This window comes from Diorhabda carinulata, chromosome 8 (assembly GCF_026250575.1).
Source record: "Diorhabda carinulata isolate Delta chromosome 8, icDioCari1.1, whole genome shotgun sequence".
Taxonomy (NCBI): domain Eukaryota; kingdom Metazoa; phylum Arthropoda; class Insecta; order Coleoptera; family Chrysomelidae; genus Diorhabda; species Diorhabda carinulata.
In genome coordinates, this window is record NC_079467.1 from 7,988,383 (window position 1) to 8,009,240 (window position 20,858).

Consider the following 20,858-nt stretch of genomic DNA (forward strand, 5'->3'; position numbering starts at 1 on the left):
CTCTCGGTATGCAAAACATATCTTATCTGCTAGGTCTAGCGTCTTCAGGTGGTAGTGCCCCGATAGAATTCCTGTTAGTTTTCGTATATTGTTCTTACTTAGGTTGATACATTCAGCAGATGTACTCTGTTTATAGTTTCCCAGAAGAGTCTTTGCCTGTCTCAGCCCCTGTAGGTTGTCCCAATAATTAATTTTGGACCTATCTACCTTCTTTTCCAGTGCTTTTCCTATTGTTCTATAGCTGATACCACAGAAGGGCTTAGGTCACATGAAGGGCTTGTCTGCGCCCGCTTTAGCGAGCTTATCAACTATTTCATTTCCGTTTACTCCGGTATGTCCCGGAATCCATTGTAGGATCATTCTATTTTTAGCCTAGCTCTTTCTATTTTTTTAGGCAAACCCAAACGATTTTGGATTTTATGATTTGGAGCTTAGAGCTCCAAAGGCTGCTTGGTTCTGGGCCCGTTAACTCCTATTACAGTTTCTTCTGCTGTTTTTGATCCACCGTATATCATTTAATGTCTTTTCTGTTCATTTCTTATGGTGTATGGTTTCCACTTGCTTTTACAATTTATTATTGAGGTGTTTTTCTCAAAACTAAACTTTTTCGATGTAACGTCCTGAGGCATATCCCAGGGTTGGTCATTATTTAGGAACGGTTTTTTTATGATTCCGTCTCTGAACATTCTAAATGATATTTTCTCTGCCACGCTTTCCAGTACTATGTGGAGAAGTGGGAATTTAGAACCATTTCTAGTGTAGCTGTTGGGCAAGATTTTATGGCCCCAGTTGCCCATAAGCAAGCCAGTCTTTATACCTTTGAAAGATGTTCCTCATGGTATTCAGACTACTTCTAGTACCCCAAACAACTGCCCCATATGTGATGATGGGTCTCACAATTGCCATATACATCCACCGTAGTATTTTTGAGTTACTTCTCAATTCCTCTCTGTGAATTTTCTACACACCATTAGGACTTTTGTGGCTTTGTTGAATATCTTTTTGTAATGTTAGAATGATAAAAAGGAGTAAAAAGTATACACAAAAATAATTCTACTTGTAATTGACAATAGAGCCAATGTAAAACCATATATTCAACTTCATCTCACCCTACAAATAAGGTTACTTTGATTCCTATAAAATGATGAGCAATGTACCAAAGTATTTATAATGGAAAAGCTGCTTTTTATTTGGTTTTGCTGGACATAAATAATAAATCACCCCGTTTAAATCACCTCTGTTTTCGCAAATGCCATGTCCGCACTCGCTAGAGGGTTCATGTAATCAGATTACTGTTAGCGTTAAAAGTGAGTTGCTGTGAGTTTGCACGTTTTATATGTTTTTACGAATCGACATTTTGGCCTACCATTACTCGTCGTGTTTCATGTTCTTGTATAATTCGCTTAAAGGTTGGAAAGTTATTCATTTCCAAATTATTCTCAATTCGTTGATCGCAATTATCCAATCCGTTATTAGAAAGTTATGCATACGCCTAAATATAGCGAACAGGAGGTAATAATTATCGCGATACAGGAACTTATCCTTGATCTTGCGAACAAACGATCGTTTACCGCTTTAGTGGCTGCGAATGTAGTACAAAGAGAAAGTATGAGTACCTACCTCTGGTCGGTGTAATAATTACGCACTCTCTTTGTTTATGCCGGTAGATTCATCTTCTTACATAATGAGAGAAAGCATAGAATTCCGACAAATTTCTGAACTTTACCTCGATTTTTAATTGGTGGGTAAATTACTGTTTAGTTTCTATTGTAAATTTTTAATAAAAAGATAGGAGAAATTATTTGAAATATCGTCTCATCTTTAGACTACAGGATGTCCCAAGACGAGTTAAAACTATCTGTATATGGCAAAATACTTATAGTAAAATCATGAAAATTTCTACGTTTGGGTTTTCGATACGATCTTTTCAACCTTAAATATTTTCAAAGATGGCCGACTTCCAGTTCTACCGGAAGTCGACATTATTTCAAATAAAACACCCTATATATTAATACATTTTTGAAATCTACGGAAAATTTTAATATACTTTTTTTTACTCAAAAAATGCATAATTTTTGAATTATTAATATTTTTTGTAAAAAATTTTACCCTTACAGACCCTTATAAATTATTTTTTTACGAGGATACCCTTAAAGATATGAAAATGGTTTCTGTTCGGTTGCTTTTAGCAAGGTCAGACTTATTTTAAGAGTGTTCAAAGTTTAGCTTTATAAATATCAAATTTCTTAATTTTTTCAAATAGAAACACTTGGTTTTTTTCTATTTTAATGCATTCTGGTGTAAAAAATAAGGCAAATTCATGTATACTCTTCTATACCTAAACCTTACCGTTATAACAGAATTCATCTTAGATATTATGTGGTAACAGTAATTGAGGTATTGTTTATTTGTTTATTGTGAGAATGTTTTATTATTAACTGGAGCGTGTTTTCATTGCCACTAAAATTTTTTTATAACTAAAAATAAACATTTCACTCTAGAGTAGATAATAACAATTGTTTTCGGATGTTTAATAGGTGTAGAAATAAAACACAGGTTTTTATGACTGTTGTAATTGTCATATTTAGGAACAGTAGCAGTAAGATGTGTTGATAACAATAAGCTAGAAAGTGGAATTAAAAAAACTCATATTTAAAAAAAAAATCCAATTAACGCAATCTTCGAATTTGAAAGTAGTTAATTATCTGAGCAGAAAATAAAAATAGCGTAAACAATAATAAAATATTTAAAATAACCATAGCTTTACATATTATTGCTCTGTTTAGTTAACAATAATTAAAATACAAACGGAATTGAAAATCTGATATTTTTTTGTAAAAACTCTTAAATTTTAAAAAAGTTACTTTGACCGGTATTTTCGTAACATACGGATATTACTGGTCATAGCATGGGTAATACCGGTCAAATACAAAAATCACACATATATCCGGTGGAGGAGTCCTTTGCAGAACACAGGGAGTGTACTCATTGACCACATATGACACACCTGCACCACATTTCACACCTGCAATGAAGAAAAAACCAATACAAAAGTCAGATTTAGAAAGAAAAATTGTCATTCCTATTTTAAGCAAAAAGTATGAATCACAGCACGTTGCAGGGCTAACTGGGATTAAACTACAATCAAAAACACTAAAGAAATAATTCACAGTTTAAGAATACTAAACAAATCAGCCGATACTTGCAAGTTATATATATATATATATATATATATATATATATATATATATATATATATATATTATCAGAGGTATTGAAAGTTTCGTTAATGGGTAAATTTCTTAAAAAATATTTCATAGTTAGGCCAACTACACTGAGATAGTGATGCTTATTCATCTCCAGTGAGGAAATATTTTATTATGTATAATGACCTTTTGAGTAGTAATCACCTCCACTTGCTCTTTCAATGGAAGATTATTTGAAAACCTATATTCTCCCAGTGTAAAAGCCAACTAAGAGGACAAAAATAATAGACATGTTCTTAATACACTGCAATGGACATTGAACTGCCTGTTATAATTGCAAGATAATTTCCTGTTTCAATGTGCATGGTACATTACTTCAGATGTCAGCATATTGATAGGAAATGTAAGTTAATATGTAAGCAATTTTGGTTGGTTCGATCCATCCGGGTCGACGGCTTATTATTATTATTATAACTATGATCGTTGTCCAGTACAGACATGTAACGTTATCAATATACGTGTGAGAGATTTTTGAACTTCCATTATTCTAGCGAATAGCTAGATCATGTCCCCCTTTTTACCCTAACGGACACATTCTTCACATGGCGATCCTGCCAGCCCAAAATAAATTAAAATGTTGAGTGGAAAGTGGCTAAATGTGCAAGTAAAGTGATAGCAGAAATGGGATCATCACAATCAAAAGAAGAGGTAATTATAGCACAAAGCGGTAATAGCGGAGGCAGTACCACCAGTTGGAGCCAGAAGTTTTCCATATCTGAAGTTTTGGGATTGATTGCTTTTGTACATTTTTGTTCCTTATCATATGGCGACTTACTCGTCGTTGCAAGAAAAGTTTGGAGAAGAAGATCAGAGAAGAGATCCAAAACAGCAGAGAAAGTGTTGTGTAGTGCAGTGTAAACTGTGATGTGTCGCAATCGCAAGGAGTTCAAAATTCAAGACGTTGTGTCCAAGCGTCTCGGAAATTTCAAAATTGAAGAATAAAAGATAAGTGTTAATTTTAGTCAATTATTATCCATGAGCGATCTTGAGGATATTAAAAATTTGTATGAGGAATTTAGGGTATTTTTAAGAAATTTAGGTAAAGACAATCAGCAGCGTAGAAACGATATAATTTTAATTAAGAGTAAACTCAGTAAATTAGATAGGTTAAAAGAAGAATATGAACTTGCAAAGCAGAATTTTAATAAAAGCACTCATAGCGAAGATGTGACAAAGAAAGCTAAGAATTATGTTCAAATAAATGACAAAAATATTGCAGAAATTAAACAAATTTTAGAAACTAGATCAATTAATATTACCTCTAATAGTAATTTAGTCGAAACAGCAGAAATGGCTGAAGAATTTAGTTTAAGAACAGCAGCAAACTTATTGCCTTCTGTGGACGATACAGAGAATACTACTAAACAATTAATTGATGCTATAGAATTGTATGACGGTTTTTTAAATGTCGCGGGAAAAAAATTGTTAACTACTTTTGTGTTAAAAACGAAACTTAGTCAAAGTGCGAAACTAAGGTTAGAATCAAATTACAATTCTAATGCCGATTTAATTAAAGATATTAAAGCTAATTTATTAACAAAAAAATCTGCTGCAGCGTTGTCAAACGAATTACATAGCGCGAGACAATTAGAAAAATCAATAGATGAGTTTGGAAAATCATTGGAAGATTTACTGGTCAATCTCACATTAGCACAAGCAGATGGAGATGGTGGCGCAGTCAAAATTTTAAGAGTGGCTAATGAAAAAATTGCAATTAATGCGTTTGCTAATGGTCTACGTAACCATGAACTGCGAACAGTTATTAAGGCGCGAAATTATGCAAAATTGAAAGACGCGATTAGTGGCGCGAAAGATGAAGAAATTTCAAAGAAAGCTTCATCTTCAGCACAAGTTTTTCATACGCGTAACAAGAGTGATTCGAGACAAAATAACGCGTATAGGGGTAATTCGCGTTCAAACGGAAACAACAGGGGAAGTTATAGAAATAATAGCAATCACACTAACAGAAATAATAATTATAATTCCCGGAATAGCAATTACAATAACCAAAACAATCGTCAGCGTGATAATAATAACTTTAGAGGACGAAATAACGGTCGTTATAATAACAGAAATCAAAGATCAGGTAATAATAGATACAATCAAAATAATAATAATCAAAGATGTAACGTGATAGGAAGTGGTGAAAACAGAGAAAACGGTAGTACCAGTAGGAATAGTAACAATAATGAATCGAATGAAGTAAATACGTTTTTTCGATCCTAAAATTGAACAGGAAGATAGTATTTTAAGTTTATGTATAAATGGATTAAGTTATGTACCTATTAAGTATGGGATGAATGGGTTAAACTTATTATTAGATTCAGGAGCTACAGTAAGTATTATTTTTGCATCTCATTTAAGTGACAACCAGTATATTGATTCCTCAGAAAAAATTAAAATCAACGGTATAGCTGGTTCAACATATGCAAAAGAAAAACAAATATTACATTTTTATTAGGAAATACTAAAGTTAGTCATGATTTTCATGTTGTAGATGAATGTGGTAGCGATATGCATGGAGTTTTAGGAGCTGATTTTCTTTTGAAACATGCAGCTATTATTGATTACGAAAAATACTTATTTTTATTTTGGAATAAGGGTGAGAAAATTTCAATACCTCTTGATTCAAAATTCAATTATTGTACAACAATACCACCAAGGTGTGAAATAATAAAGCATTTTTTGGTAGATAACAATGACGATAGTGTAATCGTATCCCAAGAAATTTGTAAAGGTGTATATGCAGCGGGACTAATTGTTAGACCTGTTAAAAATATGATTCCGGTTAGATTATTAAATAGTACCGATAGAGAGATTAAGCTGAAATATTTTAAACCTAGAATTGAGAAATTATCGAACTTTGATATTTGTAACTTTGAAAAAAGTAAATTTTCAGTAGACCGTATTGATAAATTATTGAATAAAATAAATGTAGAAGGGTTAAGTAACGAGGAAAAAACGTCAATTCATAAAATATGTGCAAAATATGACGATGTGTTTCACCTGGACAATGACACACTTACAGTAACTAATATTTATAAACAAAAGATCCAGTTACAAGACGGAGCAACGCCCGTTTACGTGAAACCGTATCGGTTGCCGCACGCACAGAAAGCAGAGATTCATAAGCAAATTGACAAAATGTTAGCGGACGGTATTGTAGAAAAAAGTAAATCAAGTTGGAATAGTGCTCTTTTATTAGTTCCGAAAAAAGCAGACAGTAATGGTAATAAAAGTTGGAGAGTGGTGTATGATTATCGCTTATTAAATAAACAAATCAAAGACGATAAATTTCCATTACCATGTATAGATGAAATTTTAGATTCATTAGGTGGAGCTATGTATTTTTCACATTTAGATTTGGCACAAGGATATCATCAAATCGAATTAGACTCTGAATCCAGACAGTATACAGCATTTACGACAGACAGAGGACAGTATCAGTTAACTAGATTACCAATGGGATTAAAAATTAGCCCTAGTGCGTTTGCTAGAGCAATGACGATTGCCATGTCAGGCTTAAATTATGAGAGTTGTTTTGTTTATTTAGATGACTTAATTGTTTTTGGTAGTACACTAGAAAATCACAATCAAAATTTAGTTAAAGTTTTGAATCGTCTCAGACAAGTTAATTTAAAAGTAAATCCTAATAAATGTCAATTTCTGAAAAAACAAGTTTTATATTTAGGTCATGTGATATCAGCAAATGGTATTTCACCAGATCCGGAAAAAATCCGCGTTATGCAACAGTATCCTGTCCCTAAAGATGCGAACGAAACAAAGCGTTTTGTAGCATTTGCTAATTATTATCGAAAATTTATTAAAAACTTTGCTGAAATTGCAGCACCTTTGAATCATTTATCAAAGAAAAGAGTAAAATTTTCATGGAACGACGAATGTCAAAAAGCTTTTGAAACATTGAAAAATGTCTTAATTAATCCGCCAATCTTGCAGTACCCAGATTTTTCAGAAAATAATCATTTTATCCTAAGAACTGATGCTTCAGGTAAAGCCTTAGGAGCAGTTCTATCGAACGCTAATGGTATGCCTGTTGCTTATGCTAGTAGAACTCTTAATAAATCAGAGAAAAATTATTGTACTGTTGAGTTAGAGCTTCTTTCTATTGTATGGTCGGTCAAAAAGTTCAGACCATATCTGTTTGGTAAAAAGTTTCATATACTAACAGATCATAGACCCTTAATTTATTTGTTCGGAATGACTAATCCATCAAGTAGATTAACAAAATTTAGATTAATTTTAGAAGAGTATGATTTCTCTATTTCATACGTTAGAGGTAAAGATAATGTCACAGCAGACGCTTTGTCCAGAATTCAAATTGAGTCAAAAGAACTAAAAGAACTGAGTCATACTTCTATTGCCAGTTTGTATGCCGTGACTAGAGCACAAAACCGAAAAATGGTCGATGCTACTATAGGAAGTTCCGACAGTATTTTGCTTGACAAAAGGACTGATCACCCTGGAGTCGTGGAACTGTTGAAACCGCCTGTAGATGCAGTTGAATTAAAACCCATATTAGAAAGTGAATTTAATAAACTAATTACAATGCAAAATTATTATGATAAAGGAAAATTTGTCTATGACATTGAGTCGAATATTATATTCGTTAAACAGGAAACTCGATCAACGTCAGCACTACGTGCGTCGCTGAGAGACCTGAGACACATTTGTGTAAAATATAAAATTCCGGAATTAATAATAATAAATAACGATAAATGCGCAGTACTAGTACAAGAAATAAAAAATAATGTTAAAGAATTCAAAGAAAAAGATATAAAATTGTCAATTATCAAAAAATGTCAAAAAATTTGTAGCAGAGAAATGCAACAATTAATATTAAACGATTTCCACATGTTACCTACGGGAGGTCATGCAGGTATAAACCGCATGTACAATAACGTGAAAAAGTACTACTTTTGGTCTAAAATGAAAAGAGACATTGAAGATTTTGTAAAAAAGTGCGACGATTGCCAAAGGTACAAGTATTCGATACAGCGTACGGAACCAATGACAGTAACCACAACTGCGACGTCAGCATTCCAAAAAGTTTTTCTAGATTTGGTTGGTCCATTAGAGCAAGATATAGAAAATAATAGGTATATTTTAACGCTCCAGTGTGAGTTAACTAAATTTGTAGAAGCCTATCCAATCGAAAATAAAGAATCTGTTACCGTATCGAAATCTTTTGTGAATAATTTTATTTTGCGTTACGGGATTCCTAAAGAAGTCGTAACCGATCAGGGTACAGAATTTATGTCGTCGGTATTCAAAAATTCATGTGAATTACTTAAAATCAAGCATTTAAACGCAACAGCTTATCATCATCAAACATTAGGTGCGCTCGAAAATTCTCATAAACATCTAGGTGCATATTTGCGAATCCACGCGGGAAAGCATCCAAATACGTGGAGCACGTGGGTACCATACTGGTGCTTTTCGTATAATAATACTGTTCACACAGAAACGAAATACACACCATACGAGTTAGTTTTTGGGAAAAGTTGCCACCAACCGTCAAATCTGTCTAATGGAATTGATCCAATTTACAATTTTGATGATTATCCAAATGAATTAAAATTTCGATTACAAACTGCTTGCGAAGATGCGAGAAAAAATTTAATAAAGTCGAAAATTAAACGAAAACAAAATTACGATAAGGGTTGTAATTCTTTTGATTACAAAATAGGATATAGGATTTTATTACGCAATTCAGCTGGTTCTAAAACTGAGCCAATATTTAAAGGTCCATATGTAGTGGTAGATATCAAAGATCCAAATATTGTAGTTAAGATAGATAACAAAATTGTAGAAGTTCATAAAAATAGGGTTAAGTTGTATTATTGTTAAAAAAAAAATTTTTTTTTTCATTAATTATTAATTTTTATGTATGTATTCAGTAACAAAAAAAATTTTTTTTCTCTTACCGAAGAGGTGCAATGGACATTGAACTGCCTGTTATAATTGCAAGATAATTTCCTGTTTCAATGTGCATGGTACCTTACTTCAGATGTCAGCATATTGATAGGAAATGTAAGTTAATATGTAAGCAATTTTGGTTGGTTCGATCCATCCAGGTCGACGGCTTATTATTATTATTATAACTATGATCGTTGTCCAGTACAGACATGTAACGTTATCAATATACGTGTGAGAGATTTTTGAACTTCCATTATTCTAGCGAATAGCTAGATCATGTCCCCCTTTTTACCCTAACGGACACATTCTTCACAACACGCTAAAACCATTACCCTATGTATTGAACTTCTCAATTATGATGAATAATTATTGATTCATTTTATAAATAAAACTTTGATTGGAAAGTTTTATGTGCTCGATTCAATAAATGTTTTCTAGGCACTAATAAAAGGTTAAACGGTACCTGTTAAACGCAAAACGTAACAGTATAATCTACTACCTAGTAATCCCTACACAATATTTCGATATTGACACATCAGGCCAGAAAACATACTTTTCCTAAATCTCTTACGCAATTACATGAAATTTTAATATTACAAACAATACTATTTCAAGACCTACACCTATGGCCGTCACCGAAATTGAGCCAAACTGGACGGAATTTCCCATTTTATTACTCTATACCTTTCTAAAATAGACTGTATATATATATATATATATATATATATATATATATATATATATATGTATAAATATCAGATGCATTGCTTCTAGTTGTGAGAATGAAATAGGAAAATTTATTCAATCAATATAATTGATGATTACGTTATGATTCATGATTGAATAGAAATTATTTCCAATAGATTTTCTAAAAATTATTTTTGATCTTATGATCAATTACATTGTATGAAAATGTTAAGTGATTATTTTGATACAATCTAATTACATGAAAAAGCAGTTATGTTTGGTGTGTGATTCAAGATGTCATGTACGTAGCGGAATCTGCGCAATGCATTCTTCGCTAAACGTAGTATCTCCTATAAGTAATTATAGATTGCTAGAGAAGCACAAAAAGTTATTCAAAGAAGTATTTCTGTTTTTTCATCACAAAGTTAAAAGGCTGGTAAAGGGAAGTTATAGAAGGTAGAAATCTCTAAAAAAAATGAACTATATAATTTTTAGTTTTCATAGCAGCGGTTTTCACGTTGCTATTTCGAGTGAGGTGTATTAAGGCGCATCCACACTGGAGCAACATTTTCCAACATAATACAACAAAAACTTGTTACAACATAAAATGTTTATATTTGTTGGAATATGTTGTGTTGCGTTGCATAAAGTTGGTGTTGCGATTCAACATAAGTTGTATGTTGCATAAATTCGTTTTTAGCGGTAAAGATCAAAAGATAATATGAAACAAAGTGAAACATTTGTCAACATTGCTTCGATGTGGACGGATTGTTGCGAATTGAGACCTGTTGCAAATTGAGTTAAATTTAATTGACAATTATAGACAACATCCATGTATTTGGAATCCTAAAAATATTAAATATAAATGCAGAGAAACAAAAAATGATGCATGGTATGCAGTTTGTTCAGCTGTAGGGTGCTTATCTCAGGAAGAGACAAAAAGAAAAATCCGTAATTTGGTGGCTCAGTTTTATAAAGAGAGCGAAAAAAATATCGCAACCTTTCTACAGTTTGTATCTGCTTTTCTATTCACTGGTGCAATTTTTTGCAGCAAAAATGCCATACCTGAACTACTCATGCGTAAAAAATTTTTGAAGCACCAATCGGTTCGAAGTTCTAATTAAACGTCATCTTTCTTTAAATCCGATAATAATTCCTGTCCACCATATTCTTCCCTTTTCTTCAAACTTGGACGGACCAAATATTTACGCTTCCGTTTTCGTGAATCATCAAACAAAATTTGAAAGCACGCGGTAGCAGTTAATAAGTCTTCCTCCACCATGTCACAAAACTACAGCTGTGTGGACAGAATGTTGTACTCAACTGAATTTGAGATTTGACAAGTGCAAACATTCATTAACATTGTTGTACTAGTGAGGACAGTTTGATTTATGTCAATGATTAATGAATTTAAACATTTAGCAGCTTGTTGCAACATAAAATTGCTAGAAGTTGCCACATGTTGCTACAGTGTGGACGTACCTTTATATCCTCATGTGGTGTGACAAACATCGATAAGTTTCAACTGATTTAGGTTTCTCAGTATGCTACTGTAAAAGCATTAGCTATACCTGGCAATATCCATAGTCATACATGTGTCTTCAACAAAGCAATGGCAACTACCTTTGTAAATAAATTTTTGCTGAAAATTGAAAAAAGTATATGCGATTTCTAAGTGGAAATTATTCAGTTAAAGACGAAAATCACCAGGAATTCTCTTAAAACCTGACGAAAGAGCAACTTTATTATGATAACACACCGAATCACAAATTGCCTTTTATTTGTCCACTGTTGGCTACTAAAAGTTTTTCTGTCTGTCCACATTAAGACCAGATTTTTAAACATAAGATTTTCCCGAAACTGTGAAAACGATATTCCTGACATTCCAAAGCCACGAAAGAGGAAGCCTTTTAGAAATATTTCTAGTTGTGAATTCAACTTTGTCCATTTTAGTAGGAATCAATCACTTCTTGACTGGAATTTTCCATTATGGCGTTCCATGTTCGTCAATTTATCATGTCTGTTTTCCACTGTTATATTTTCATATTTTTGAAATATCACTAAAAATCATTGAATTTAAATTGAATTATATATCAATGAACTGTAACATACCATTCAACTTGTTAAGCTTTTCTTCAAACACTTTTAATATTCATTTGCTTACGTATTGTCACACAGTGATCACTTCTGATCATTTCTATAATGATGAAGTCATGTAAAAAACAGAAAAAGCCATATTTACATAATATGAACACTAACTAAGATTTATTTTGGTAAAAACTAGATTAAAACATTGAATTAAATATTCCATTCAATACAAATTAGAAGGAATTACAACAAAGATGCAACTGAATTGAAATATCTCTTAAAAATTATCACAGACCACAGATACAAGATTTTCTAGAACAACTGACAACCATAGAGTTAACAAATTATTCTCTGTGGCGGATAACGCGGAATGAAACAGCCTGCTCAACAAATACCTCCGGTAAGAGACCCTACAGGAAGATGGGCCAGAAGCGAAAAGGCAAACATCTCTGCAAAATCTTGAATAATGTCTTTGGACATTTTTGCAAATGAAGAAGATAGGGGGATCAAGAATTTCCTCGATATAACTTGCCAATTGGATCTGTAATAAAAAAATCAAACCCATTGAAATAAATCGATAATGACAAAAGAAATAAAACCTCAGAAAGGCACCAAAATACAATTTCGATCCAGGCAATTCTGGAAAAGGTAACCAAGAAGACAATAATGAAGCTAACACAAATTCCAATGCATTATTGACACATAAATATTTTCTTAAATAATGACATATAGACTCGTTAATCTCGGTACTACAAACTTTTTCTTAACTCATTGAAATCGATAATATCAAAAAACCCCAATCTCATACCACTAACTCGGCTTGCGCAACAAACATAATGCGATATAACAAACGTCTCGACTGGATACACAAATAAATAATTACTTGAATATAAAAGATATTGCAGCGCAGCTTTTATGGACATTAGTCGAGCATTTGATGACGTGTCGTATGAAGGATTCGTTCACAAACTAAAGCAAAACCTTCCTCAGAACTATTATCTAATAATCAAATCATATGTAATGAACCTTTGTTCAATAGTAAAACATCAAGAAATCTACCCAAATATTTAAAGACGAAACTTGCGTTCAACAAGGTAGCGTCATTGGATCTGCACTATACCTGATGTTTACTGCTGACCTACCAACAATCCTACTAGTCACAGTTGCAACTTTCGCAGATATCTCGCACTAATCCTCCTAATCCCTAAACGAAAAACAACTAGCAGAGATCAGGGCACATATATATATATATATATATATATATATATATATCCATCATTCATTTTTTTTTTCATATTACTTTCTATGAAGTGAATGTCTCCCATAAGGTAGAAAATTTAACACTTCCATAGTTTTTATGACACGACCTCTACCAGGGGATACTTCAAATCTGGCTGTATCAGTCTTAATAAAAAAGGTCCATTGGTTTAGAGGTAATAATTTGTATTTCTATGAATATTTGTTAGTAAGGGTTTTTTTGTCTAAAAATACTTATCGAAAAGACAACAGAAAATAAGATAAGCTTTCCTTGTGAGTTTCAAAACCCAGCTTTATAGCCGCTCAAGAAGAAGTTATTTTAGGAAATAGATGTAAGTCTAAATGATTCGACATTTATCACGAAATTATCACTACACATATGTCAACAACAATGTTTGACAAAATTTGGGAAACATAATAATTTTAGTTCATTACGCCGTTTGATCGAAATAATTCCTTTATTTGAGTATTGGGCACACGGTGTACCAACAATTTTTGCTAGTAATTTGTAAAATACCGATTAAAGTCAAAGAGAATATTTGAATGGTTATTACTCAAAGTCCATCCCAAAACCAAATAATAATAACGTGGAAATTAGATATACCAGATATCTCATATCTAGTTTTTATATATTTCTTGGGAAGTACTATCATAAATAAATCAGAATACCGCACCGCAAAATTCGTAGTAGGCTTCTAACATATATGATGAATCGGTGAACGTTTTATAGAAATGTCATATTGTGACTAGTCAAGATCATTCAATTACAAGGGCGGTTCAAAAATACCCGAGGCAAACATTGAACGTGACGCATCTATATATTTTGAAGCTCGTGTCTCAATGATGTGCTGGGTTCTTTACTAATAAAATGACACAGTTTTCACCGCGAACACACGTTTCATGCACGTGCTACGACCATGAACCTTCTAAAAACATTCGTGACACCAACTTATCGCTCGAAACAAAGGAGCATTCTAGCAAAAATGTGTAACTTGACTCGATCATATTTGAACCGCCCTCATATGTAAGAGATGTATCAATTCCCAAGGAAAAATTTTTTTGCAAACAACCGAGTAGGACTGAAAGAAATGGAAAGCTCCCAAAAGATAGGAATTTTGGATGAGTTCAAACTTATCGTGAAAAAACATAAGAAATTAGAAAAATACTTTATTACTTAGTAACAAATACAACAAACAAGTAAAAACTATAAAAACTCACTGGCAAACCTGTCGTATTTACAATGTTTTATGATAGAAAGAAATATATACAGAAAAATTTTCACATGAAACAAATTTAACTATTTAGTCCCAACCATGATGATGATGATGATCTTCATAGACATTTACCCACACTTTTTCCCAAATGGGTTTCGACACTTTTTTCCAAGCGGGTACTTCTATCGTTTTCCAGACTGGGACCCATATCTGTTTCCACACGTCTTTCCAAATTTCTTTTTTCTCTGTTACCCATTTCTGTACTTTTTCTGTTCTCCATATTTGTACTTTTTCTTGTTTCCATATAAGTTCTTTTTTAGGAATCCAGATTTGTTTCTTCTCAGTTCTCCATATCTGTTCCTTTTTGGGTATCCAAATTTGTTGTTTCTCTGTTCTCCATATTTGTACTTTCTCCGTTCTCCAAATTTGTTTCTTCTCAGTTTTCCATATTTTTTTCCATTCGGCTTTCCATTCCATTTTTTTCTGAGGTATCCATATTTGTTTTTTCTCAGTTCTCCATACTTTCTTCCAAACAGGTTTCCAAATAAGTTTTTTCTTCCAAATATCATGTGCAGTATATTCATTGCCATGGTGATCTTTACCCAAATAATGATCTCCATGTATTCCTTCTTTCACCCATTCGGGTACAAACGATTTCTTCCACTCGGGAACTTGTATTTCTTTCCAAGCGGGTACTTGAATTTCTTTCCAAACAGGAACCCATATCTGTTTCCATGCAGGAACTTGGATTTCTTTCCAATCAGGCACTTGAATTTCTTTCCAATCGGGAACCTTTATTTCTTTCCATGCTGGAACTTTCACTTCCTTCCAATCAGGAACTTGTATTTCTTTCCAAGCTGGAACTTGAACTTCTTTCCAAATTGGTTTCGTTATTACTTTCCAATCAGGAACCTGAATTTCTTTCCAAATTGGTACCTGTACTTCCTTCCACGCTGGAACTTGAGTTTTTTTCCATTCCGCTACCCATTTGAGCTTTTTTTCGTGCTTCCAAACTTTCACCCATTCGGTTTTCCAAGTCAGTTTCTTGCTCCAGTAACCCTTAGGATGTTCACTAAAGGATCTCTTTGAGCGAGATAGACTAACAGGATTACTTCTCAAAGGTACAACTAGGAAGCTTCCTATAATTACCTGTAACAAAATAATGGAGGATAAAAAAATGCATCTCTCTTTCGAATCACGTATTCGATGCGGAGATTATTGTTCGTTCAATGAATGGATTATTTATATTGAATTGCTTGAGGGTTTTCTAAGAGACAATTCATTATAGTACTCTTGTAAAGGAAATTTAAAGAGAGCCATCCATCAAATATTGTCAAATTAATTTAAATAGTATGTAATTGAAAAGCTTGGTCAAATTTATTGAAAAGTTAACACATACTTTGATTCTTATTGACATGATTTTCATGACATTTATTTAAAGAAATATTAAATATTCTTTGAACATTTTTTGGAAGTTATTGATAATTAATGAGATAATTGCAAGAAATCATTAGTATAACAATATTTTTCTGTAATTATCACCAAAAATCAACCAAAAGAAGACAAACGAAAATTAAATCGACTCAATCCGTACACCATAAACTCTGAAAATAACTGAAATTTGAATTAATATGACATGAAATAATTGATGATAATGAAGTATCATCTACTTCAGATATTCTACCTTTTTAGAAACTGGAAGTTTTCAATGGAGATATTGAAGCGTGAAGACTAATAGACTAATTAAGATCTGGGGTTTTAGTGTAACGCAAAACTTCTGGAAAAGTCACAGAAACGTAACGTGTGGCAAGTGACCAAAACCTAACCAAAAAAGATTAGATTTGTTAAGCCCGAAAAACCTAAAACATTTGCCCGTGAAAAAATTAAAACTTTCTGTTGCAAGCTCCAGACGATCATTATCTCATGCAGAAGGTATGACAGCAAAAAATTTAATGCAAGCTTAGATATTATTTGTAACATCTTTCAGGCTACTTTAATATTTTTATATTATATATTTTAATATTTAATAAACTCGTGAGTGAAGTAACTTTTTTTCACTCGTAGGAATTACCACACTCGCCTTCGGCTACTGCGGTCAAACCGTCCTAATCATGAAAAAAAGTATTACTTCACTTACTTGTTGCATAAATAACTATTAATACGCTTAAAATGTTTTTAACACGTTTCCACGTGAACAATCACTTTCAACACTGTTGGCTGTCACTTTTGATGGCAGTTGTACAAAAACAAGTAAAAGAGGAGCAAAAGCTACGCAATGAAATGATGGCGAAGTTGTAAAGAGAATTGGAATATTTCAAATATATTATTTCAATATTTGAAGAGTATACTAGTATTCATTCTCAATCAGGTTAAATAAAACATAAGTTTTTACCAATATTCTTAATAATAATTTAATTTGTAAGTGTCAAACGAACAAATTGTCGTTATTCCTTTTCATTTTAATTAGTTATTATTAACTCAATAAAAAAAGTTTAAGGTATAAAGCAAGAAAAAAGAAGAAATTACTAACATTTTAAAACGATAGTTTGCAATGGAAAATACAATTTATAAAACAAAAGCGATTATGATTATTAATGTAAACGAGTTTAAATTCAGAATCAATATCGAAACGCCTTAACACACAGATTTTTTCATTACAACTGACCTCAAAAATTGTCTTAGCAAAAAATTGTTGCTGGAGCTTGATCAACTTTGGTGGACAATTTTGATACTCTGTCCTTTTGATCCATGAAGCTATATTTTGTTTTTGAATGAATCTTATGTGAATGAAAAATTGATTGATTGATAAAACTATTTTTTCACAGAGTTATTTTCAATGTTTGATTATATTCGAGTGCGGCAAATTATAGCAACCTACAAGGGGTTTAAAAAGTTTGATAAATAGTGACATCAACCGAAAAACTACTTAAGTGGATTACATAAATCCAAAATGACGATAATTGAGAAATGATAGCGTTCATCGAATAAAACTTGTAATAAGAGCTAATTAAGTAAGCGATAATAATTGGAAATTTTGATGTAATGTTATGTATTTTACAGCTAATAGCATAGAAGACCTCCACACATATATCTATTATATAAGAAAATAGGCGCTGCATAAATAAACCAAAAATACAAGAAAAATTCTAAAATAACTATTTGTCGAGAGATTACGTAGACTAATATCCAATGGCAAGAAAACTGAGAATGAGAACCACACTATTGTTTCATTATATTCGAGGCGCAATGTTCAGGTTTTTTTTATTACAAAATTCGCATCAACCGTATACAAGTTATTAGCGATTCAGTAATTCAGTGAGTGTTTTATCCATAAATATTTGTCAAATTAAGTTTATGTTCGAGATCTGTTTAAGGTAAGTAATATGGTATTTGGGTCCCAAAATTTCACGTATTTTTCCGAGTGGTATGATGATCTTTCTTAGTTAAGAGTGGACATTCTGCGATTCTGTTTTATAGTCAATTTGCTATTACAGCTGCTACAATTTGGTTCAGGTTTTGCATCAAATAAGTAGCTATGGGTCGGTCTCGTATGGCCTAGACGGAGACGTGTGAAGAACTTCATCTCTACGATTTTTCGGTATTATTGTTTAGGTTTTCCCTCTCATTAAAGATTGGTTAGTCTAGCTCAACAAGTTCTTCGGACTGGAAAGAAATATGGCTAACAGATCGAGATATCACCGGTATGGGAACTGCTGGCTGCGTTGTGTCCAAGTTTGTACCGGAGAGAGAGAGAATGTATTCGGAAAAAAATAAAAATTTTGTGTGCGTGTCGTGATAAAATTCGATTAAAAAAGTAAAATAAGTATACAAAGTACATGGTCATCTACACGGATGCCTCAAACACATAGTTGGATACTCTGTAACATCACTAGAATCGCTCGTATCCTATAAAATCTTTCTGTAGTATTCACACTGGTGAATGAACTATTCGCAATATTACAAGTGCTTAAACATGCACAAAAGCGTACAGATTCATGCATAACAATATGCACAGACTCCTCACCTGCTATAAATTCTATAACAAATGCCTATCTTTAGTCCATGACCACTCAACGAAAATCCTGTTTCTCATGTATCATCGATCACCTCATAAATTTCACCATTCAAAATATTTATATGTAGTTTACTTTTGAACTCCATCACTAGATTATTACAGCAGAGTATTCATAGGTTCATTGATTATGCAGAAGTAAAACATGAAAACTGTATTATGTCTTGTTCAGATATCAAAAATCAAACCAAACAACTGGCGTTTATTCATTTAGAAGGATTAATATATCAAAAGGTCTAAGAAATAAGAAATGAAACGAAAATGATTAGTTTTTTTAGTGAAGTTTTTCTCATTTCGTACATTTTTTTCTTTTTCATAGCTAGAGCAGATAAAAATCTTCTATTTATATTTTTGAAAAAACCATATAATATGTAGTCAGCAACAGCTGAAATTTCTTCGGCAACAGATGAACTGTAAACTACTGTATAAATTATGTCTTATCTTATTTCTGTAATTGATTTGAATTCTATTAAATTTACATTTTTACAAACCATAATTTGAAGAGTTTTAAATGAATTAAAATAAATCTATTAGTGGGTTCACTCCACTCCGAGTTAATATTAGATTTCTTGTATTATTTTTCTCGTAATCTAGGACTTCAAAAATTAAATGTAGGAAAGTAATCATGGACCCAAAAGGTTAAATATGAACAAATTCCAGAATTATGTCCACGTAAATCGGTCATATTTTCGAGTGTTCTTCGCTTTTATTCTTTCAAATATATTCAATTTACACGATATACCGAAGAAAAGGTTTTAATAAATGACAATTTCATACTAATTATAATAATACTTCTATTACCGATTCTCAACAGTACTTAAGTGCTTTTTAATATTTACCGTCAATTTACAATAGAGTGCAAACATTACTTATTGTAGGATGAATTAGAATGAATGATTTATTTCAAGCTCAAGATCTCGTTAATAAAGATTGGCGTTTATATTTATATATCTTATACACAACCCTTTTTACTATTATAGTGTGGCATTATGAAAGTAACCATATATATCATCAATATTCTCAAACTAAGTAGTGGTTACGTCATGTACAAGTTTGAGATTGTTTAATGTATTGTCTTCGATACTGAAACGTGGACTGGCACTTAAGAATAATTATCTTTTATTAGCTCTAGTGTATGGCGCAACGGCTTTTATGTTACATAGAACAAAACTACAGTCAACAAATATCGTAAGTTCTCTAACGCGATTCCGGGTCTATGTGATGGAAATAACATCAAAATAATAAAATTAAAACCTTTATATCACATCATAATATCATGATGTAACAATAATTTTTTCAGGTTTTATAAAAAATGCAACATAAGAATCAATTCATCTTCTCCATTTTTGTTTGTTTGTGGTTGAATTTCCAAAATTAACAACCAACAGTAGCCCACTACTCCTAGGTTTACATCTTTGTTAAACAGCTTCTCTCGGTTGAATCCAGGCCATTTCCCTTTAGTATAACTTTTCTCTATGACGTTGCATTTATGATTGCTTTCAAAAATATTCTGTGACTGCAACGAAATGTGTCCAGGTGTCCAACAATATTCAGTCACAGTATAAATGCTCAACCCTCAATTATCTTTTTGATATCTAAAGACTTACGCAATCGGGAACTTTTCTCTCAAAATCTCAGAATACTATTTTGATAATTGCTTAATTGATTGAGAAAAATGTTTTCATCGTTGCATCGTTTAATGTTCAGATCAAGAGAACGGTTTTTTATATTAATCTGGAAGGTAACTATTTCTTGGAAACCACATTTTCTCAATCGATACCATTTCTGAGTAAGCGCAAATGACTTAATTACATTGCTTGGAACTTTCAGCACCACTGGGAAAACTGCCAGACTTACCCATGAGTTTCAACCCCAAACGCTTTAGTGGTGGGGACTTATTAATAATGTGGTCTGCAGTTTCTTCCTCCTCTAAGTACCAGCGATATTTCAGATAGTTCGCGATCCCTATAGCACACATATGGCTTCTAAGATGACGCCCGTTAAAACATCATTCACCAATGGTATTTTACACGTTTTCAAACGAAGCAGTTTTGTATGTGTGCGCACATGATTTATTCAAAGACATGTTTTGGGCGAAAGTTTAATTTAACTTCAACTAGTCAATGAAAAGTTGCCAATATATTATTGTATACTCATACATACTTCCAATCCAACGCAAGGAGATTGGATTATTAATGTTGAACTAAATCCTATATATCGTTTTCTGATTCTATGTCTCTCATCCTATGGTTTAGTTGCAAGCGAGTAATCAAATGGTTCATTTTTAAGGTTCTTCATCACCTTTTTATCTTTCTCTTCACCGTTTTCTTGAAAGCT

At 32.3% G+C, this 20,858-nt stretch overlaps 2 protein-coding genes across 3 annotated transcripts in view; one reads left to right on the forward strand and one right to left on the reverse strand.

Moving 5' to 3' along the window:
- Positions 1-20,858, forward strand: part of LOC130897507 (arrestin domain-containing protein 2-like) — a 295,987-nt gene that overhangs the window by 72,708 nt on the left and 202,421 nt on the right. The gene's annotated exons all lie outside the window — the stretch shown is intronic.
- The window catches only part of LOC130896978 (golgin subfamily A member 6-like protein 25), a 44,544-nt gene continuing 38,222 nt past the window's right edge, over positions 14,537-20,858 (reverse strand). Inside the window, exon 3 of the mRNA XM_057805425.1 lies at positions 14,537-15,598. Within this exon, the coding sequence (XP_057661408.1) occupies positions 14,537-15,598 (1,062 nt within the window). The remainder of the gene's footprint in view (positions 15,599-20,858) is intronic.